We start from the raw sequence: 23,757 nt of genomic DNA, 5'->3' as shown, positions 1-23,757 counted from the left end.
AGGGTTTGAACTCAAGTCTTCAGGTTTGGTGGGTAAGGCCTTCACCTTCTGAGCCATCTCATCCCGTACACCTCCCCCTTCAGTGTCTCACTGTGCAGCTCTGGGTGGACTGGAACTCATAGAGATCTTTCTGCTTCTGATCTCCCTCCCTAGTACTGGGGTTGAAGCCAGTGCCACCATGCCTGGCCTGGCTCCCTTTTTAAAAGCTTCTTAATGTCCTAGAGTTTCTAGCTGCCTTTTTTCTTCCATTAATGAACTAATAATATCCTTTCTTCATATCTTGAGCTTTTCTCAATCTTTTGAGATACCCTAGCATAGAACCTGCTTTGAACCCTAGACCTCCTACAGAGTCCCACCCTCTCACTCCAGTCTGGGTCTCCTGCTTCTAAGGATTGTAACTGAGACTTGACCCCATCTCTATGAGGTGGTTTTCAATAGCTTCTCTCCTTTCTTTCTCGGTGAACTTCATCTTCAAGTATTTTTTCATAAGGGTGGAAAAGGGTGATGACTTTTGCTTATATGAATGTAAGTGGATACGTAGTCGCAGTTTATTCTTCCTCTAACTGATATGGTACTTTATATGACTTTCCATAAACATTGACTCCTTTTTATAGTTTTTATTTTTTAAAATTAAAATAGAATTACATCATTTCCCCCTTAAACTTTTCCCTGTACCCATCTATCTATCCCTGATGTCTTTCAAATTTATGGCCACTATTTCTTTAATTTTGAGAGTAATGTTTTTCCCCTAAATATATAATACAACCTGTGCAGTCTGTATACCATTGCTTGTGTGTATATGATTTGTAGCTGATCACTTGGTTTTGGGTAACTAATCAGGGGCCCTTCCCTGGGAAGACTATTTCTGCAGCTCTCAGCATTCCTTAGTTGCCTGTAGTTCTCATCAAGGGTTGAGGCCAGCGATGTTTTCCTCTTCCAGGTGAGAGTATAGTTGGTATCATCCTTTTCAGAGCTTGTTTAGATGGCTATGTTGTGAGACTTTATCTTTGTCGCTTCTCTGACATTTCTAGGATATAAAAATCTCTCAGCAAACTTTCTATTCTTCTAGCTCTTACAGTCTTTCTGCCCCCTCTTCCTCTTGCCTCCACCTGAGCCTTAGGTACAGAACCTGTGTTGTCAATAAACATCTACTCTTTTTAAAGAGTATTGTATTTTTATTTAATATGTGTGTGTGAACATGTGTGTACACATGCCCACGTAGAGGTCAGAGGGGAAAAATTGATGCTCCTATTCCGCCATGAATGTTCCAGACACCAGACTTGGGCGGGCCCTTAGTGTTGGCACCAGGCCCCTTTACCTGCTGAGCCTGTAATGATGCTGCTCCATCATCTTCCGGCCTAAACATGGATGACGGTTTTGGTCCTGGTCTAATTCTGTTTTATTTTTGGGTGACCATATTTTTTTCTTCTGAAATTTTGAAAGTTTTTCCTTTGGTATTTTAATGTGAGTCTTTTGACAGCTTGGTAATTGGTGAATCCTAACAATCCAGAGACTTAAATGCTTGTTTTTAAATAGCTCTTTTTTGTTCTGAGTAATCCTCTGCTACTGTGCCCCATTATCATTCCATAAGCAGAGTCATTTGAGAGTTCCAAGCATATGAATATATTTTTTTTTAAATTCTGATTTCCCTGTGTTTTAAGTTTCCCCCGGAACTCTTGCTCTCTCTTTTTATTAGCTTTTGTGTTTAATAGTATTTGTTAGTTTCAGCTGTCAGCCTGACAACCCAATGTTATTAGTGAGGGAATCTGAATTGAAACACAGACTTTATAAGATTGGAAGAACGCATGCGGGTCATTTTCTTGATTGCTAATTGATATTGAAAGGCTGTTATTAGTTGTCAGTTCAACTATGTCTGGAATTAACTAAAATCCAAGGGTCTGGGTATGTGTGTGTACCTATGAGGGAGTAAGCCATAAAATGGGAAGACCTACTTTTAACCTGGATCTTTTTGAGACAAGAAGATACACCCTTAATCTAGATCTTTTGAGGTGGGAAGATACACCTTTAATCTGGGCCATGTTCTCTGGACAGCCCATGGACTGAACAGCTAACTACTGTATTCTTAGACCTTTTGTTGGCAGACAGCCATTGTTGGACTGGCTGGACCCACAACCAGTACCCTATTCTAATAAATTCTGCCCCCTCTGAGTGTGTGTGTGTGTGTGTGTGTGTGTGTGTATTTCACCCCATGTTTGGAGTCCGTGGTTTATTGTCAGGGTTTTCTAGAGCATCTGTGGGCATGTGTCTGTGTTCTGGAGAACCTGAGTAGTAAAACACTGGTTCCAGACACAAGATGAAACAGTAACTGATAAGGTCTCATTTAGCCCAGGTTGGTCTCTCATTTTCTGTTTAGCCAAGGCTGACCTTGAAATCTTGATCTTCCTTCCTGTTTAAGAGCACTGAGGTTATAGGTATGCACCATCATAACCATTTTCTTTCTTTCTTTTGCTGCAGTAAAGCACCAGGACAAAGTTCATTTTAGCTCACAGCTCCAGCTGACAGTCCATCGTTGCAGAGAAGTCAGGGTGGCAGGAACTCACAGCTAGCACATTGTATGAAGTCAAGAGCAGAGAGCAGTGAATTAACACATGCAGACTGCTTGCTTCCTCCATGCTCACAGTTTAGAAACCCTTTTTAGGGAATGGTACTACCCATAATGGGCAGGTCTTCCCACCTTAATTTAACATAATCAAGGTAACTCACTGACAAACCCACAGGCCAGCCCACTTCAGACAATAAATGTCTACTTGAAATTTTACTTTCAGGTGAATCTAGATTATGTCAAACAAACAAACACAAACAGAAGAGTAGATGGGCAGTGATAAAGGGTGACATCCACTGCCTCCTTGTGATCTCTCCATGCACAAGGCTTGCACCTACACGTATGCACATGTGCACAGACACATAAGTAAATAAATACATCTTTTTAAATTATGTCTTTTTAAACTAGATCCGCTCCTATGACCACCATTACCATACTCTTACTGGATCATCTTGAGCAGAGATTGCAAACTCTTTTTTTTCTTAGGCAGAGTTTCATGTAGTCTAAGCTGCCCTTGAACTCACTATTGAGCAAGTTATGGCCTTGAACTCCTGATTGTCTTTTCCATATCTCCAAAGTGCTTGTTGGGAGTTCAGACCTGCTCCACTATATCTGGTTTATACAGTGGTGAGGGGTCTTGTATGGGTTGTGCAAGAACTCTCTATGTACTCAACCCTGTGGTTGCCAAGCTTTTAAAAATCAGTTCTACTAAAATAAGTCTCATGTAGAAGTCACTTGCAGATATAATAGGCAATGCTCTGGGTATTACAGGGTGTTCATATATCGTGGTTCAGCCCTGACCAGTGCCTCTAACATGCATATCCTTTGAGCATAGTTTTAAAAAGCTTTGATCTAGGGTTGCAAGCCATTTGTCTAGTGGGGAAAAACCAGTAAATTTAAAATTAGTTTTAATTAGTTTAGTTTGAAGCTGAAATAAGCTTGAGTCTAAGTTTCTTTTTCTTTTTTTGTGATGTTGAGGATTGAACCAGGGCCTTATGCATTCAAGGCAGGCACTCTACCAACTGGATTATAATTGAGTAACAGTTTGCTGCAGCAATAGTGAATCTCCCCTATGACTTAGTTTCTAAACAAGGAAATAAGCAAAGTGTGGTCACCAGCCTGTCTTTGTTTATTGAGCAAGTAACTTAAATTGGTTTAGAACCAACAACTTATATAGGGTGGATATAGATGTCTCCCTCCTCTTTTGTCTCATCTGTCTGCTGTTAGTAAGAGCACCTAGTTAACCTCTCGTGACATTCCCCTCTCATACCTCCTCATTCACACAGTAGGGAAGTTGGATGTCACAGTAACAGGGCAAAAACGAGACTTAATGGTGTATAAAAATTGGTGAAATGTTGCCCGCTTTAATGTGCTGGCATTGGACAGGGCCTGGTGATACTAGTCTCCTGCTGAGCTCTGTGCTGTTTGTAACTTTGTGGTTTTCTTAACAGGAAAAAATTAAAGAGCACATCAAAATACATCTACCAAACGCTGTTTTTGAATGGTGAAAACAGTGACATTAAGATCTGTGCTCTAGGTGAAGAGTGGAGCTTACACAAAATCTACTTATGTCAAGTGAGTATTTCACTGACACCCTGGGCAAGGAGGGAGCTTGGAGAAGCCTGGGCACTTGGAGTATGTTCTGCTGTTTGGTTGGATTTCATAGTAAGCTCTCCTCTAGTAAAGTGTCTGCTGGGAAGAAAGATGGTGGGCACTGGGAGTGAAAGCTGGCCTCAACCTTCAAACAGATTTTGAAATTCTTGGTCCTACTTGGTCCTACTACCCACTTCTGCCTCTTGTTGTCAAAAAGCTTGTGTTAGTGCCTTTTGCTGGAAAATGGATGAACTGGGGAGAACATCTGTAATATTCAGGTTAAGGTCATTACACTTCTTTTATAACTATTTGAATACTTTTCTCTGAAGTGTTGCTTTGTAGAAAGTGAATGGAGAGGTGGTGTTTTCCTCCTCCCTAGAACGCCCGGTTGGGTTAGGAGACCTGCAATGGTGCTGTGCATGTCACTTAACTGATGTGCCTACCCATTTGACTTTCCCCATCGCAAGTTTCCCTTCAAAATGGCTCAGGATTTTCAAAATAGAACACAGTGTGGCTCTAAGACCTCAGATGTTTTTATTCTTCTTAAAACATTTACATTTATTATTACTTATTTTGTGTGTGTCTACACATGCTTGCCAGGGAGTTGTATATGTCAGAGGGCAACTTGTGGGAGTTGACTCTCTTTCTCTAAGGGTCCTGGGAATTGGAGTCAGTTGTCAGTTGTGGCAGCAAGTGCATGTACCCCACCCCCTCCCCCGAACCATCTCTCTCAGCCTAAGGTACGCCAACTCACTCAAGTTTCATTTATTTGCTGTGCTAGACCTCACAGCTCTTACCTGTGGAGTTAGTGCTTCCCTCATTGTGAAAGAATAATGAGAGGAAAGACAATAGAGCTAAATTGTTCCAGAGATGTTTGCAAAGTATTTTTCCTTTCACATTTAATTACATTTTTTAAAATTTATTTTTATTTTCACTATTTAAAATGTATGTTCTTGTATGTAAGTCTGTGTGTGGGTTTGTGCAATTGAGTACAGTGCCGGTGAAGTCCAGAAGAGGGCGTCAGGTCTCCCGAGGTTGGAGTTAGGGGTTGTGAGTTGCCTGAGGTGCATGCAGGGAACCAACTCCAGTCCTCAAAAAGGGCAGCAAGTTCTTGTAACTGCTGAGCCATCACTCCAGTCCCTCCTCCCACATTTTAATCAAACTTTTAGAAACTTTTTTTGAGCAAGTTTACTTGACGAATTTAGTCTAAAAGTTTTTAAGAAAGATGAGATCCTTTAAAAAATATCCCAAAGACTACAATCCAAGGTGTACATCAGAATACCAATATCAACTGAAGCTGTCTCTTGAATCCCTAAAAGAAGACGCACAGCCTCTTCCTGACTTGAGATGGAATGTCTTCTGTGAAATCTCACAATCCATGACAGCACCTTCAGACAGAACCACTGGCTGTGTCCTAGTTGTGGGCCATGTTGAACAGCTGGCTCCATGTATTTGCAGGTTCCACAACTTCAGATGTAACAACTCTGTGTTACAAATATTTGGAAAAAAGACAGTTGCATTTGTCCTGAACATGTAGGCCTTTGTCATCCCCTCAGCCATAATGTGGCTATTATATAGCATGTACATTGTAGTAGGCACTACCTGTGACCTACAGGGGACTTGAGTGTGTGAGCCATGCACAGTCAGAGCATCTGACTTAGTGCTGACTGAAGTAAAAACTTAAGGGTTCTTTAGAAAGTCGGTTGTGTTAAATGGTGTTTTGCTGGGGCAAACATGTAAAAAAGTTTTCCTAAAACATACACAACTAAAAGGGTGTTTTCCTAAGGCAAACACATGAAGGAACGTTTCACTGAAGCTGACACAGGTAAAAAGCTAAGGCAGACCTGTGAAAGAATGTTTCTCTGAAGTATACACAGGTAGAAAGACTATAAAGCAAGCAGTAAAAGGAGATGTAGTGAAAGAGTCTTTGCTGAGGACACACATGTATTGGTCCACCTTATATGTTGTTGAGCTGCATTGTTGGGACTCTATGAGAGAAAATGCACCAAAAAACTGTGGCGGCGTGCTTTAACTTCTTGCCACCTCTGTGGACCAGGCCCATTGGCAAAGTGATGTCAGCTGAGACAGAGTCACATGGACTTATGCTCAGACTCACATGCTGAGACAAGACACATGGCTCAGCAAGACCTATGGAGGGCCTGTGATGTTTGGAGGGAGTATAAAAAGACTCAATGAACTGTGAGAGGTGCTTGCTTTTAGAGCTAGCTCTACAACTCTTCTTGGTCTTGAGTGTTCACTGATCTTCGTTTCATTGAGAGAGACACAGTGGAGAACTTCTCCTGGTGTCCCTTCTGGTCCAAATCCCTCCTGCTGACTTGTGCCAATTCAACTGAGGTCTGGCTGTCTCTGCTAAGTTGTGCCACTGCTGCTGCTGCTGCTGCTGGCCCAACACTACTAAACTAGGTATATCCTTGAAGTGTTTGCCAGTGGATTGAGCTGCTGCTGCTGACCTGTGAACTGAACCACTAATTTCCAGACAATGTAGATGAGATTTGCTCTAAAGAACAATTTCTAAACAGGTCTACTTCCCCCATATTCTTTCTTTTCCACTACCTCTGGTGAGTGGTGGGCTAGAAAGGAGGTTAAAGCATTTAAAAGCCATCATTAAAAGTAAAATTTTAAAAATTTAAACTAATAGTTGACTGTGTCCTGCAGCCACATATGCAAACATATGAGCATAAGGACTAAGGGATGTTATGTTTATTCTATTTTAATTATTATGTTTTTTATATGAAATAGAACTTTTAATTAGTTAATACTTGATCCATTCTAAAGTACTGCAGTATTAATTATAAGGAACGGACCTAGCAGGTAGAAACAGACTTTACCCACGCTGGGATTCAGAATCCTCTGTAGTCATATAAAACTACGTTGCGGGTCTCAGATTTCTTTGGAGTGCATCCTTTTAGGTCCAGTCTGGGAGTTCTCTGGATCCTTAATCGCTACTGAGGCCACAGGGAAGAGTCGGTAGTGTGAGGAGGACTTGTTTCCTCGGCTCTCCTGAATACAGAAGCATACACCCACTGTACGTACTGCTGGGCTTGTGAGAAAGAAATGCCTCCTTAGGGACTCTGACTGCTGAAAGGCTGCCCAGGTTCCATTGTGATATGGGGTCTGGATTCTGATAGTGTTGTAAGAATCTATCTGCTTTGGATTTGTAGTAGTATCACACTGAACACATAGTTCACTCTACCTCATAATGGCCTTATTTTTAACTTCTTCTTCTTGTACGTGTTTTGATGATCTTTTTCTCCTGAAATGATATGTTAGATTTTTTTGATATGGTACATGCTTAGAGTTAGAAATAGATATTAGAAAAAATATTTGGAAGATAAAGTTCTGGCTAATCATTGACTTTTTTTTTCCAGTCTGGCTACTTTTCTAGTATGTTCAGTGGTTCTTGGAAAGAATCCAGCATGAATATTATTGAACTGGAGATTCCTGACCAGAACATTGATATAGAAGGTATCACCTCCATAATTATTACTGGGTTTTTTTTTTTTGATGAAATATAGTCTAGCCTTATAAGCAAGGGGAAAAGTTGTATGATATACTAGAAGGTGGAAATTTCATATTGATTCACTCAGTTTATCTGTTGTGTCTTCTGTCTCTATTTAGTCCTAGGAGTTCAGTCAGTCGCTCATGTGTCTTTGTGGCTATGTCAGCCTGGGATGTGAAGCATGGGAGGGCATGGGAAGCTTGTCTCCTTTTGTCAAAGGCTATAAGTGAGGGCTGCAGCTAAATGCTAAAAGAGTGAGTGCTTTCCTGCCCTGGTTAAGGTTTGCTCTCTAACACCAAAAAATAAAAATAAATGATGTGTGAAGATCTTCTGTGGAACAGTGAGCATATGAATCATGCAGCAGGCTGTTTGAGAGCTTTACGGGAGCTGTGGCTGAGGAAACAGGGCTGAGGAGGGGAAGGGATTGTGAGAACAGCTTAGCGAGCCTCTGTGCAGACCCTCCTCTCCTCCCTCCCTACTCCTGCTCATCTCCTTTGATATCCCAAGTGGGGAAACCCAAGGCCCGCTCCAGAGGCAAAGAAACTTGAGGTGTTTACAAAGCAATCTGAAGAACATTGGTGAGAGGCATTGGAGGGGGAGTGGTCTTAGATGTGAAGACCGGGTGTGAATGGGCACAGAGGTGGTCACAAGTTAAGCACACATCTTAGTGACCTGGGGCCACAGGGCTATAATTCTGGCCCTGAGGAGGCTGAGGCAGGAGGATGCTGTGAACTGGAGACCAGCCTTATCTACATTGTGAGTGAGAGCCTTACCTACTCCTCTAAAGAAATGTTATCAAAGAGTGATGGGCTGTGCACTTAGAGTTGATGTACTCAGCAGTTCTGACACAGCTGACACATCACGGGATGCCTTACTTCTAACCACTGACTATGTCAAGATTAGACAGAGAAAATATGGCTGGAGTTGGCAGAATCCTTTCCAACAAGCAATGTTATGTATTAACACCATCAGTAACCATAGCTGCCATGATAGTTCCTGATGCTTCTCCAGGTGCAGACTAATGTCCTTTCTGCTTCTGCAGGAGCCTCTCACCTGCAGGCAGCATTTCATTCTGTGTGTGCACTTTTGCTTTCAGCACTGCAGGTCGCATTTGGATCACTGTATCGAGATGACGTCTTAATAAAGCCCAGCAGGGTCGTTGCCATTTTGGCAGCAGCTTGCATGCTGCAATTGGTAAGTAGTGTCAAGGAATCTAGTCTATCTCTGTGCACACCTCTAAAACAGAAGTGAAGTTCTACTTCTGCCATCTTTAAAACAAAATGGATAAGCATGCCATTTGTTAGAAATTGCTGAAAATGTTTGACCAAAAGTTATTGGTTAGATTGAAGGTCTTTGATCACTGTGTGAACTGGATGGGAGGTGTTTCTTCATAGCTTCCTTGATTTGCTGACACTTGGAAAGTTCACTTGTCTGCACACATTCCTCTGCAGAGTTCTGTCCATCAGTGGCATCACTGCTAAGCAGATGGTATATGATCAGTAATTTAGTTCATTAGGCCAGGCAGTGGTGGCGCACGCCTTTAATCCCAGCACTTGGGAGGCAGAGGCAGGTGGATTTCTGAGTTTGAGGCCAGCCTGGTCTACAGAGTGAATTCCAGGACAGCCAGGGCTACACAGAGAAACCCTGTCTTGAAAAACCAAAAAAAGAAAAAAAGTAAATTTAATTCATTGGGTAAAGAAATAGTTTGTTATTTAAGCTTCATTGTGGTATCATCCCATGTAAATAATGTGCGTCTTTCAGTAACTATATGTTGAACACATTGTGCAATATGTAAGACTTAGCATAAGGAGCCAGAGAGGATGAAGATGTAATCCCTAAACATGGGTTATCTGTGTGTACCTTCAAGGATCTCACAGTGAACTGAGATAAGTAAACGCAAAGGTGCAAACAGTTACCCAGTGTTAAGAGTACAACACAAACACCATGCAGAGGCCTAATAAACTTGGAAGATAGGAAGAGCCAGTTCAACCCAGAATCCTCACTGTACTTCCAGATGGAGTTTGAAGGGTGCTTACCTTGAACTGTGTGAAAAGGTGCAAAACAGCATTTCTGACCAGGAACAGAGGATGGAAGATTAGAGAAGTTAAGGAGACTAAGTTTCTACTATTAATATAAATTGAATTGGGGGACTGGCAAGATGACTGAGCCTTTAAAGATGCCTGCCATCAAGCCTGACAGTTTGGGTTGCATCCCCAGGACACACATGGTCAAAGGAGAGAACTGACTTCCTCCAAGTTTTCCTTTGGTCAATACATGCATGCTGTGAAGGTGTACAACACAAATAAATAAACATTTAAAAAATCCAGGTGTGGTAGTGCACGTTTTAATACCAGCACTCAGGGAGCAGAAGCAGGCAGATCTCTGAGATCAAGATCACCCTGGTGACTTATAGGCCAGCTCGAGTTACATAGTAAGAGCCTGTCTCAAGAAACAAAACAAAAAATAAAAAGGATTGGAAAGAGGTCAAAATCAGCAAATGAAGGTTTCTCTGCACATTGTAAAGTTTAACTTTATGTGGGAGCTCCTTTGGAAGATTTTAATCAGGGATAGACAGTCTCTATTTTAGAGGGCTGAGGGGTGCAGCTCTGTTGTGCTCACCTGCATGTGCAGGGCTGTGGGTTTGATTCACAACTTCACACCAAAATAATGGAAGATTGTTTCAGGTACAACATGTGAAGGAAAGAAAGTATGTTAGAGATGCAGACATACTGTGGCTGTCTTGATGAAAGTCCCAGTAACAACCACAGAGAAGAAAAGGCTCCCCAGGAGGAGGTGGGGTAATGTGTGTTAGGGAAGAAGGGTCTAGAATTGAGATAAGTTTATAAAACACTGAGTCAGTACTATGCCTTACTTTAAGCCCATGTGGTCTGACATGCTGATCTATCTGAGTCTAAAGTACTAGTTATTAGCTTGTTTATTATCCTGGCTGAGGTTATTTTTTCAAATATTTTTATCTTTCTAATACTTACTTTGGATATCTATATTTTCTAACTTTGGTCCTTTTGGTTTTGTTCTAAATCTGCATTCTGCCTTATTTTTATAACTTACTAATTCTAATTTAATAATATAGTTGCATGATATGTTTCAGAAACTTGAATGAAAAATGACTGTTCTTTCTGTATATAAAAGCTGGTTTATTTGAAACCTATGTAAATATTTTAGATTAATTTTTAAAGCTTTTTATTGGTTCTTTGTGAATTTCACATCATGTACCCTGATCCCACTCATCACCCCTTCCTCTTGTACCCACCTTCCATCCTTGGAACCTCCCCTCCAAAGGAAAAAATTCCATTATGGAAGCCATCATATGTCACAATATGGCCCATGGTATACCCTTTTGTCCATACATCTTTGCTTACAAAGGTTCTTTGCAGTGACTTGTTGGTCTGATTCAATGCCTCTGTCTTCTGCTACACTATTGATACTGGATCCTCACTGGGACTCCTCTTGGATAGCCTCTTGTTGCCTTGTGTCATGGAGATCTGTAGTTGTAGATCTGTAGGGCCAGCCCCTTCGTACATCCAGCAGTTCACTGATGAGGTCGATGTTGGGGTGAGAAGTATCTTGAGTTGGTCAGCCCACCAACTCTCTAGCACCCACACCACCAGGGCAAGTTCTTCAGCCCTTCCCTGGCTAGTCCATCCAACACTGCAGCCAGCAAGTGGCAGAGCCAGCTCTACCATTCTCATGCCCTCAGGTCCTGCTCATCAATGCACATGGCGTCAGGGCTAGCTCTTCCATGCCTCCCAGGGGAGATGCAGGGCCTGCTGTCTTGAAACAAGGGACAGGGCCAGTTCTTCTACTCTCATGACCCTGGGGCCAGCTCTCCAGCCTGCCATGAGGGGAGGGGAGGGGAGCATTAAATTAAAATTTTAATGTTATTTAAAACTCATATACTTGTTTAGAGGTATCTGTGGGGTATTGATGGTGCTTTAACCCTAACTGAGCACTGTTCCACGCATCGATATTATTCCTTTGTTTGTCCTGTAACTTGATTAGATGACTATGTAAAGAATTCTTGGTTCAGTAAGAACAGGAAAAAACAAGTCCTGTTGAAGAAATTTGTAAAGTCCAGAGCAGAAAACAGAATATGAAACTCACAGCATCTTCCCTCAGTGCCTCCCTGCCCAGTTCATTCTCAGCTTCAGATGGTCAGTGGGCTAATTGCTGGATTCTTTTTTCAACATTTCTATTGGACCTATAAAAAACTTAGGCTAACTCCAGTTAATGAATTTCCTTCTTTCCTTCCTTCCTTCCTTCCTTCCTTCCTTCCTTCCTTCCTTCCTTCCTTCCTTCCTTCCTTCCTTCCTTGCTATTTTGATTTGGTTTTACATCTTAGTAAGAAAGCATGACATGAGAGCTGATTCCCCAGGCAAAATGGCCTTTCTAGTGCTTGTTTATGTTTACAGGATGGTTTGATACAGCAGTGCGGTGAGACAATGAAGGAGACCATCTCTGTGAGAACTGTGTGTGGCTATTACACATCGGCAGGGACCTATGGACTAGACTCTGTAAAGAAAAAGTGAGCCACCTTTCCTGTTTCTTTCCCACCCCACTTCTGGGGCTTCAGCTGTTTTGGAGTCTTACGAGAATGTAATAAAGAATTAGTTGGGAAAGAGTAGACTTTGTTACTTTAAGAGTCCTGCTTTTCTGCTGGACTAAGCCTTAAGTTGCTCAGAATTGCCCTTGTTTTGACTACAGTGGGCCTGAAACATGCTTATACAACTTTGGCCACCACTTAAGGAGTAGGCACTACGATGGTATACCAATACAAACATGGGCAGTTTGACTCTTGAGAATTGCAGAACTTATTTTTAAATTGTATGGAAGGTAACATCTTACAAAGTAACACAAACATGAAGTTTTCTTAATGAGAAATGGTACTAATGTTAAGGGAATTTCCCGTAATAACTACTGACAAAACAATACTAAATTTCAGATCACTAAGGGAAAGACTTTGAGAATGGCCTAGCATGACTACCACTCTTTTCACTAGATTGTGAGTAAGACCTTGGTGAGTTAGCAGTTTCGGACACATCAGCTAACCCTGCTTTGACCCCAGGTGCCTCGAGTGGCTGCTGAACAACCTCATGACTCACCAGAGTGTGGAGCTTTTCAAAGAACTCAGGTATGTGACACTGAGGAGCTTTACAGCCGATCACCCTAAAATGACCCGCTTTCTTTGCTCAGGTAGTCCAGGGTTTGTTTCTAATACAAAGAATATTGTGAGAACCAGGCCTGGTGTACACACTAATCCTAGGACTTAGAGGCAGAAGCAGGTGGATCTTTGTGAGTTCAAGGCTGGTCTGGTTTACATAATGAGTCCCAGGACAGCCAGGAGTACCTACTGAGTGTTTAAAAAAAAAAAAAAAAAAGGGGCTGGTGAGATGGCTCAGTGGGTAAGAGCACCCGACTGCTCTTCCGAAGGTCTGGAGTTCAAATCCCAGCAACCACATGATGGCTCACAACCATCCGTAACGAGATCTGGCGCCCTCTTCTGGAGTGTCTGAAGACAGCTACAGTGTACTTACATATAATAAATAAATAAATCTTTTAAAAAAAAAAAAAAAAGGAGAAGGAGGAGGAGGAGGAGGAGGAGGAGGAGGGAGGAGGGAGGAGGGAGAGGAAAGAAGAAAGAAAAAGTGAACAATTTAACAAAAGGCACCCTGGCTTATATACAAGAGATAAGTAAGCTCGGCACTTATCTCTTTGTTATAAATGATAAAATATATATGTATTTTAACAGTTGTAATAAAAACGTACTACTCCTCAAAGACCGTAAAGACTTCTAAGTGCTACCTCACTTCTGCAAGCATAGAGCTTCAAAGGCGATAGTTTGAAAACTTTTTCTATCATAGAACATGATGTTTGGGGGGAAAAATCAAAATGTGTTTTAGGAAAAAAAATTTTTAAAAGATTTGTAGTGTGTGTTTGTCTGTCTGTATGTCTGTGCACTAGTGTGTCCAGGAGTCCTTAGAGACCAGAAGAGGGTGTAGGATCCACTAAAACTAAAGTTATAGATGGTTGTGAGCTGCCATGTAGGTGCTGGGAAGCAGTAAGCACTCTTAGCCACTGAGCCAGCTCTCCAGACCCTACTGTAAACTGTTTATGGGACAGTAGCTGGATCAGAAGGCAGAGGCGCTTAATGCAAAAGGCCTGTCAACCTGAATTCTATTCCAAGACTACAAGGTAGCAGGAGAGAAGCAGTCCCTAAGACTTGTCCTATGACTTCCACACGTGCCATGATGGCTGTCTCTCTGGCTGTCTCTCTCTGTGTTTCTGTCTCTCTGTCTCTCTGTCTCTCTCTGTCTGTCTCTCTCTCTCTCTCTCTCTCTCACTCCACCCCCACTCCTCTTACCCTGATTGAAGTCACACTCACAGTTAGCTTGGCCCTTTGAACTGCATGCATTTATCATTCACTCTTCCTTCCGCCCTTCCTTATGGATGTCCTGGAGTGTTGATGATACACAGCTGAGGTCTGTGGATGATGTGGTGTGATTGTGCTGTTTGCCACTGTTGGCTTCCCTTTGCTGTGAGACCAAGACATCTATGACAGGTCTGGAAAATGAAGACTCTAGGTTATAAATAGCATGTGTGTGATGTGTTTTTTAGTTTTGTTTTGAGGGGGTTTTGTTTGCTTTTGAAACAAAGTCTCTCTGTATAGCTCTAGCTGCCCTGTAGCTTCCTATGCAGACCAGGCTGGCCTTGAACTCACAGAGATTCACTTAGCTCTGCCTCTGAAGTGCTGGAAGTAAAGGTGCTTTGATGAAAATGGATATATCAAAGGGTCTAGTGTGTTGTGGCTTCCAAGAGAGGAGGGAGAGATGTTAGAGAGCTCACTGAACTTTTTCAGAAAGACTGTCAAAGAGAAGTTGTCTTAGAAACCCAAATGCTTTTTGTCTTAAAGGAAAGGGAAAGAAAAAGAGATAGATTGAGCAGCCAGTGACCACTTTTCCATTCTAAATTTAAACTCCTGACCGTCCATATTTTCTGCTAAGAGTCGTAAAGATGTTTGGTTTTGAGACAAGGTCTCACTGTAGCCCTGGCAGCTCTGGAACTCACTGAGTTGATGGGTTGGCCTCAGACTCACAGAGACCCATACTTGCCTCCGCAGGGATTATAGGCATGAGCTGCCATGCCTGGCTTACAGGGTGCTTTCTGACTGAAAGTTCTTGTAAGCATAGATGTTAAAGGCTATGTTGAGTAGTATGTGGGGCTCACTGATGATCTTTGCACTGAGAAAGCTGAGATCAGGGGATGTCAAGCTTGAGGACAGCCTGCTCTGTATAGAAATTTCCTGCTTCAGGAAGAGAAAAATGCTACTTTGAAAATGCAGCTATTTTAGTGAATTTTAAGTGTTTTGGTGGGCTGGCGAGATGGCTCAGCGGGTAAGAGAACTGACTGCTCTTCCAAAGGTCCTGAGTTCAAATCCCAGCAACCACATGGTGGTTCACAACCATCTGTAATGAGATCTGGTGCCCTCTTCTGGAGTGTCTGAAGACAGCTACAGTGTACTTAACATATAATAAATAAATAAATCTTTTAAAAAAAAGCTTCATTGCATCGCTCCTCTACTTTCTCTGGCTTACAACTTGCCCCCTATTCCTTCTGCTCTAAGCCAGCTGTTAAAGTATCTATCACTAAAAGAGATGAAGCAAGTCACAAAAACCGGAATACTATTAAAAATAAAAAGGTGTTTTGGTTTTCATTTTTACATAGGACCATGGGGAGGAAGAAGGGGGCTGGTATTTAGTCAGAGCCTGCAGTGCTTTCCCAGTGTAACAGTGAATAAATGCAGGCCCCTCGCAGATCCCTCACAACCCCATGTCAAAGTTAAGAAACTGCTGTTGAGATGCAGTGTTAGCTAGCTCAGGAGCTTTGTCTTGTTCAAATAAGATTGTTAACATTTTTAACTCCATATTTTATTTGACAGAGGTTTTAGAGCCAGTGAGACAGCTCAACAGGTAAAAGCAACCACTACACAGTGACCTAAATTCAAGCCCTAGACCTGTGGGAAAGGGAGAGAACCAAGTCCTGAAAGTTGTCCTCTGACCTCCACACGCACACGGGGACTTGTGTGCCTGCATTCACACACACCCCCCATCTCTCCCTCCCTCCCTCTCTCTCTCTCTTTCTCTCTCTCTCTCCTCTCTCTCTCTCTCTCATACACACATATAAAATTTGTTAAATCTTAGTTCACCAGAGTCCTTCAGCTGTGTTGAAGACAAGCTCACTCGTGTTTTGCTTTTTACAGTATAAACGTCATGAAACAGCTCATTGGTTCGTCTAACTTATTTGTGATGCAAGTGGAGATGGATGTATATACAGCTCTTAAAAAGGTATTGATGTATGAATATAAGAAATTACTTCACAGAAAAAAAAAGAATATTACTTCACATTGCTTCTGTGGTGAAAAGCTGGAAATACTGCTTCTGGGTGCTCAATAAGCAGAGGAACTATACATGCTGCTTGGCTTACACTGGCTTGTATCTGAGGAAATACATCATAAACTGAATATACCTCACCTAACGAACACCACAGCTCAGCTTCACTCTCCTTGAATGTGCTCAAAATGCGTGTTTAGGCTACAATACCCACATCACCTAAGCCAGGACACTTACATCATTAAATGACATGTGACTTCAGTAGTTTGTTCAGTTGTGTCCTGAAGTGAAAGTAGGTGGCCCCTGGTATATCTCTCCACTATCACAGTACTGATAATGCTAAGTCATTCCACCAACCCATCTCAAGCTGAGGACATGTGCCAAAACCTGAGTCTTCATTTAGACTTAGAGATTCATGATTATCTTGGTTACTATTTTATTGTTGTGAAGTACACCATGACCAAGGCAAGTTAGAAAAGAAAGCATTGAACTGAGGGCTTGTATATGGTTTCCGAGGGTTAGTCTGTTACCATCATGGCAGGGCACTTGATGGCAAGTAGGCATGGCACAGGAGCAGAAGCTGAGAGTTTATATCATTATCAGTAAGATGAAGGCAGAGCAAGAGATTGAGCCTCTCCTGGGCTTTTAAAACCTCAAATCTCACCCAAATGACACCCCTCAAAAGGACACACCTCCTAATTCTTCCCAAACAGCTCCACCCACTGAGGACCACGCATTCAGACAAATGAGCCTGCTGGGGCTGTTCTCTTTCAGACCACCACAGTGCTTGCTCTTGCGTTTTGTTTTGTTTTGTTTTGTTTTTTGGAGGCAGGGCCTCATTCTGCATCCCACACCTACACTAACCCTCTGCCTCAGCATCCTGTGTGCTGTGATTACCCGAGTGAACACCAAACCCAGCCTTTTCATCCTTTTGATAGATTTAGGTCCAGTTTTGTTTCACAGTTGGAAAGACATCAGCTATTACTCTGTCTGTTGGTAAGGGTTGGCATCGCTACTCATGTGTACTTACGGCAGAGGCCACTGCTCTTGCCCCACTGTGTGTCATCCATAGTCTGTTGTCCCTGTGGGAAATGTGTGCACTTCATGCAGTTGTGAAACCTGCAGCGAGAACCTTCCATCGTAGTATTTTGGTGGTCAAGATGGGACAGAATTTGACAGTTTCCTTCAAGGAAATAACTTGTGTGTGTGTGTTGAAGGGAATTACACTTTTACCTGTGAACTGTACTAGCAGTCGTTCTGTCTGTCCTCGTAGCTGCTCTGATGTCCAAAGTGCTGTCCTTGGACAGTGGTCACTCTGCCAACACAGTACTAATAAACACTCCATACACATCCTTTTGTAGCCTGCAAGGGAGATACTCCATGACACTTCACTTGCCAATGAAGAAATTAAAATGCAGAGGATTAAATGATGTGTTCAGCTCCTACATGACAGCTGGAGGATCGAACATCCACGCTCGTCACCATGCATGCTGTCTCAATAGCAGAGTCAGAAATTCCTGTGTTCATTCTTGCTTTTGCAGTCTTATAGTCTTGCATCATATTTAGTGTGATTGCTGTGTTAGTGATTAGAATATGTTAGTACAGAATTACCAGTGTGTTATATATGTTAAAACTCTAGCTGTTTGATTCACTAAGGCGTGTTAGCAACAATTAATATTCACATGGAGTTTTTATAATTCTTACTTCCTGCCAAAGCTTTACTAATTATACTTTCAGGGCTGGAGAAATGGCTCAGTGGTTTAAGAGTACTGTCAGTTCTTCCAAAGGACCAGGGTTCAATTCCCAGCACCCACATGGCAGCTCTCAACTGTCTGTAACTCCAGTTTCACGGAATCTGACATATTCATACCAGTGCACATAAAATAAAGTGAAATCAGTTTTTAAAGTAGTTAAACTTTCTTGCAGCTGCTTGTAAAATAGAAATTTTAACTATTATCTAGGCTAGAGATTGAGCTCCATCAGTAGAGTGCTTTCCTGGCATATACAAAGCCTTGGGTTCAGTTCCTAGCCCCAGTTAGTCCAGTGGTTCTCAACCTCCTTCCTGCTGTGACCCTTTTATACAGTTGCTTGTGTTGTGGTGACTCCCAACCATAAAGTTCTTTCTATTGCTGCTTTACAATTGTTATTTTGCTAGTGTTAAGAGTTATAACGTCAGTGTCTTTGGAGATAGTGGTTTGCTGAAGGGGTCATGACCCACAGGTTGAGAACCACTGACTTAAAAACTGAGTATGGTGGCACAGGCCTGTAGTCCAGCACTTCACAGGTTGGTCATGTTTGTCCTCAGCTACATATTAAGTTCAAGGCCAGCCTGGCTACATGAGACCCCCATCTCAAAAAGAAAGTTACTTTTAAAGATAGGACTATTTGAAAATACTACCACAAAGCAATGAAGTCTTACAACACTTTGTTTTGCTTTGTCTTCTAACTAGTGGATGTTCCTTCAGCTGGTGCCTTCCTGGAATGGGTCTTTAAAGCAGCTTTTGACAGAAACAGATGTCTGGTTTTCAAAGTGGAAAAAAGGTACATTGAAACTTTTTTATTGATATCCCCCCCCATACACACACCTGCGCGCACACACACACACACACACACACACCTTCTTTTAATGATGTTTCTTACAGTCAGGCCTTGGCCTGATTTTAGAGCTGAAAAACAATTGAGCAATTTCCTACCTCAGCCTTTTACAGCCTTTTACAGCAGTCAGTGCTGGAGAAGGAAATGTCCCACATCCTAACTCTCAGAACTACTGTTCTGTTTGTCATAAGTTCATCGTGGGAATTATACGATATCCTCTGATAAGCTAGCCCCATCTCTCAACCAGTGAATCTTGATGGGGTCTGCAGGCTACTTCTGTGCATCACTAACTGGGAAGTAGATGCAGAGGTCATATGTGGCATGCACTGCATGGTGTGTAAGGAGCCCTTCCAGGGGCTGGAGACATGGCTCAGTACAAGTTGGGACTTAGGAGTGTGTACTGCTCTTGAAGATGATGTAAATTCAGTTCCCAGTGCCCATATCAGGCAGCTCAAAACTGCATGTAGTCTCCATCACTGATGTAAGTTAGAAGGCTGAATAGCTGTCCCTGTCCTGGTCAACATGTGAAGACCCTGACATAGCCTCTGGGTTCCTTGGGAAGGGATTCTAGAGACAGAGTCTCATACAAGTCACTTCCTCAAGTATACCTCTCTTACCATGCTGTCCCGTAAGAGCAATCACAAAAATAAAAGGACAGCTGAAGTCCCAACCTAAGGACATAATTATTACTAAAATTAATTTGAGAGATCTATCAAAGTTCCTGTAAGTTTCCTCAAATCTTAGATTCATTCTAAGAGTGTTGAAATCCTTGGAAATGGCTTACTTACATTCTAGCAAACTGTGTCTATGACTATCCATAGAAGCATTTAGTAAAACAGCACATTTGACAAGAATGCTGTTTAATTAAAACTTTCTTAATAGACTTTGAAGGGACGACTTTCCTTGAAACTGAGCAGGGAAAACCATTTGCGCCCGTGTTCAGACATTTAAGGCTACAGTACATTATCAGTGATCTGGCTTCTGCAAGGATCATTGAGCAGGATTCTCTGGTACCTTCAGGTAAGAAAACCTGATGTGTTTTGTGATTTAAAGTCATGTTTTTCTGATTGTAGCATTTCATACTTGCATAGGGAAGAAAAGTAAAGAAACCAGGAAGTCCTCTTTGATCCCTTAAGGTAAGTGTCTTTATGCCCAAGAGATGGGCATGTGAATACTCTTCCTGTGCTCACCTCTCATCCTGATTTATCTCCCTTATCATATTTCAGTGTTAAAGTGCTTGCCACCATAGTTAAGTGGCTAAGAAGCATTTTGCAATAGGATATTTGTTTTTCTTTTCTGTATGAATCAAACTGCCTCAGCTGCATGCTAGGCCCTGCTGGTAAGCTGTAGTCAGCCCCAGCTTGAAGCAGTTCATCTGCTACTTCTCCTTCCCAAGTGCCGCCGTCAGGGTGTGCAACCACACACTTGGCTCTGGGTATTGTCAGGTTGGTTAACCAGTGAGCTGCTTTGGATAACAGCCTGACAAGTGAGTTTTGATATTTTTTTAAAATTACAGCTATAGCTTTTTCTGTTAGTTTTCTTTAAATTTGCTTAGTTTCTGGTTTTTCTTATTCTGAATTCTTAAACATGTTCCATCAAATACATCTGCTTGATATAATTCAAATTTCTTGAACAAGTACTAATTTATTTTTGTAAATCTGTTGTATTTGTGACAAGTTGCATTTAGTAGTATATAAGCTCATTAGTGCATTTGCCTAACATGTTCAAGATTCTGAGTTTGATGCAAAGTGCAGCAAAAAGAAAGGAAGAAAGAAAGCCTATAGTAGTTTTAGTGTGTGGTAAACATCAGGCAGGTTATAGATATTATGTAAATTAGATGCCACAGGACATGTGTCCTTCGGATCAAACTTTGGTTGAAGCTGTCTAAAGATGTATTTAATTATGTATAGGATGTGTCTTTATGTATTTGAGTGCAGGCCCTGCGTGTCCATGGACGTTGGGTTCTCTAGAAATGAAGTTACAGATGGGTGGTTAGGAGCTGTCTGATGTGGCCAGGGAACCAAACTTGGGTCCTCTGGAATAGCAGCAGGTGCTCTTACACAGAGCCAACTCCCCAGCCCCATCTTAAAGGATATAAAATTTGGAAAAAAACAGTCTGTTATATACATTAGGTGTGTCTGGTACAAGTGGACACGTTTTGTGTCTCTGGAAGGCAAAACTGTATTAACATCTGGAGTCTAAAGAAGTTTATTTGGTATAAAAATTTTTTAAAAATTCTGTCCAGATTTCAGGGTTTGTTTGTTTGTTTGTTTGTTTTGCTTTGTGATTTGAAATGATATAATATGAGAAGACTTGAAACAAATTAATTCCATCTTATAAATGTAGACAATTTTCTGTGTATTCAAAAATTTTAGCTTAAAAAGCAAAATATAAGTTAAAATTAAATGTCACACTTTTGTGAGGAGACAGAAAGTGCTACACGGCTCACATTATAAACACAGATTGGTGTGTGCTCTCAGAAGGAAACTGAGGAGTAGAGATGTAAGTCACAGGCAGAGCTCCTGAGTGCCACTCACAGAGCCCAGGTGGCAGGGCGGGCGGGCAGGGGCCGTCTTCATTTTAGGCACAGTTGAAGTTCATTATTTCATGAAATTAGATTTGTCCTAGGTCATCTCATCAGACATCTTATTCCACATCTTCCCTTACTCCTCCGCTTGCTTCCCATCTTAGCACCATGCTTTTCTAACCTTGGCTTGTTTGGTTTGGTTTGGTTTGGGTTTTTTGTTTGTTTGTTTTTTCTTTATGGAGTCAGAGTCAACAAAATCTCAAAGTCTTCTGTGCCCTCCGTGCATTTATTTAACTGTACTGAAAGACACTGAAAGAGAACCTTACCTTTCACCCTGCTGACCTAGACAAGGAGGTCAAGACTGTCCCAGTGCTGGCCCCCAGTGTCCTTTCTAGTACTGCTTGTGGTCTAACCCTTGATCCTTCCTCCATATCATAGGATTGGATGTCTGACTCACCCTCTTCCCTCCCCAGTCAGCTTATGTATATACCTGCCTTCTCATTAGTTGACCTCAGCCCTGGGAACATTTTTCTTTGCAGCCATGGAAATACCGTTAACCTTGTTCGGGAGACTTGCTCAGCATCAGACGTCTGGTGTATTGTGGCTGTTCTCTCTCCTGCCATGCAAAGCCACATTCCCTTGGCACAGTCCTGTCTCCTCAGCCCTCTCTCTGCTCTCCACTGGTCTTTGGAACCTCTCCTGTCTTCTCAGCTCCTGGCAGTCTTAAGTTTCATGTAGATGCTGATAAGGGACACACAGTTACCCTTCCATTGGGTAAAGTCCAAACCAGTAAGACCTTCTTTGTTCTACACCATTGCCTGTGTACTCCTGCTGCAGAGCTCTCTACAACCCAAAAGATGGTGTGTTTACCAGAATGAAGTGTTGTGACAGAGAACTTAATAAGTGAAAAATCCATTAAGTTTACCAATATAGAACTTTATTAAACACTGAAAACAGCCAGGGTGGCACACTCTTTGGAGGCAAAGGCAGGTCTGTGAGTTCAGGGCCAGCCTGGTATACAGAGAGAGTTCTAGGACAGCCTGGTCTATAGAGTTGGTTCTAGGACAGAAACCCTGTCTCAAGCAAAGGAAGACAAAACAAAAGTGAAAACACTGTTAGGAATAATGCTCACAAATGGAAATCAGTGTGCGCTGTGAGGAGAAAATGGAAGCGCCAGGCAGCATAGGCTTTTACTTCTCTTTTGGAAAGGAGGTCATTCTTAAGTCTGAGAGAAAGCTCAAAGGCCTTTACCATGGTAAAGAGCTGAGAGTCACATTGTTAACAACCTGCTTTGTAAATTGCTGTTTTAAATATAAATTTAGAAATAAGGGCCGGGCGGTAGTGGCGCACGCCTTTGATCCCAGCACTTGGGAGGCAGAGGCAGGCAGATTTCTGAGTTCGAAGCCAGTCTGGTCTACAGAGTGAGTTCCAGGACAGTCAGGGCTACACAGAGAAACCCTGTCTCAAAAAAAAACAAAAACACAAAAATGAAATAAGTTTTGTCAACTAGTTATCAATTGACATTTCTGTTTTAGAATGGCTGGCGGCAGTGTATAAACAGCAGTGGCTGGCTATGCTACGGGCTGAACAAGACAGTGAAGTGGGGTGAGTATGCTACATCATAGTACTGGCTTGGTAGTGTGGGGGCTTGAACCTTCACCCTAGCACGTGCTAGGCTGACACCTCTAGCAGAGTCTCCAATCCAAAATAAATAAGTAAACCTTGCTAAGAATATTTCTATTTCTATTTATTATACATTATATTTATATTGTATTTAGTGGAGCCACTTAGGAATAACTAACAAAATAGGTAGACAAGAGGACTAGATGGAAAAGCTTCAAAATACTGGACAGTTTTTAGCCGGGCAGTGGTGGTGCACGCCTTTAATCCCAGCACTTGGGAGGCAGAGGCAGGCGGATTTCTGAGTTCAAGGCCAGCCTGGTCTACAAAGTGAGTTCCAGGACAGCCAGGGCTATACAGAGAAACCCTGTCACGAAAAAAGAAAAAAAAAAAAACCTTGGCAGTTTTCAGAAAGCCTGTGAGCATGAACCCTGGCCCACAGGAAGCTTTCCAGGCAGAGCCTCTGCAGACAGAAAGCTGCAGCTGCTTGCTGCCCTCAGAATTCTGCCTGTTGGCCTCAAGTGCTGCTGTTGTCTGGGCCTCAAGTGCTGCTGTTGTCTGGCACGCAGCAGACAGGATTCTAGATGGCAGTGTTTTCATCTCATCTGACTGCCATGACTTTTTAAACTGATACATTTAGAAGGTGTGATTTTTATATTTATGTACGACAAAGCTCATCTTCATAGTGTGGTATGTGGCAGTATTATGGTTACTACATAGATTTTGAAGGTATTTCCATTATGCTTACAGCTGCACAAAAGAAGCTTAAGAAGAAGGGTTGGGTGGGTTTGCTTGTTTGTTTGTTTGTTTTCTCCACTCTCTTTTAACTCATTTTACACAAAGAATTCCCCGAAAATAATAGCCTGTTGTAAGTTTCTGTCTAAACAGCAGATATATGAAAGTGTCCTAGAAATTAACAAGACATTTTTTTGTT

At 42.0% G+C, this 23,757-nt stretch overlaps 1 protein-coding gene across 4 annotated transcripts in view; it reads left to right on the top strand.

The window, feature by feature from the left end:
- Gmcl1 (germ cell-less, spermatogenesis associated 1) overlaps nt 1-23,757 on the top strand; it is a 41,628-nt gene that overhangs the window by 3,185 nt on the left and 14,686 nt on the right. The window contains exons 2-10 of one of the 4 annotated variants that reach the window (XR_377446.4): nt 4,015-4,138; nt 7,546-7,642; nt 8,773-8,870; nt 12,107-12,219; nt 12,760-12,825; nt 15,952-16,036; nt 18,532-18,622; nt 19,750-19,812; nt 22,739-22,808. Coding sequence is in view for 2 of the 4 variants with exons in the window: in NM_011818.3 (NP_035948.3) it covers nt 4,015-4,138; nt 7,546-7,642; nt 8,773-8,870; nt 12,107-12,219; nt 12,760-12,825; nt 15,952-16,036; nt 18,532-18,622; nt 19,559-19,696; nt 22,739-22,808 (882 nt within the window). In the remaining 2 variants the exon portion in view is untranslated. Of the gene's footprint in view, nt 1-4,014; nt 4,139-7,545; nt 7,643-8,772; nt 8,871-12,106; nt 12,220-12,693; nt 12,826-15,951; nt 16,037-18,531; nt 18,623-19,558; nt 19,813-22,738; nt 22,809-23,757 lie in introns of all 4 variants that reach the window. The other 3 variants (XR_003956194.1, XM_006506056.3, NM_011818.3) reach the window with 3 other exon arrangements.

This window comes from Mus musculus, chromosome 6, assembly GCF_000001635.26.
Source record: "Mus musculus strain C57BL/6J chromosome 6, GRCm38.p6 C57BL/6J".
NCBI classification, from domain to species: domain Eukaryota; kingdom Metazoa; phylum Chordata; class Mammalia; order Rodentia; family Muridae; genus Mus; species Mus musculus.
The sequence above is the reverse complement of the archived record's forward strand: the minus strand, read 5'-3'. Positions and strand labels throughout refer to the sequence as shown.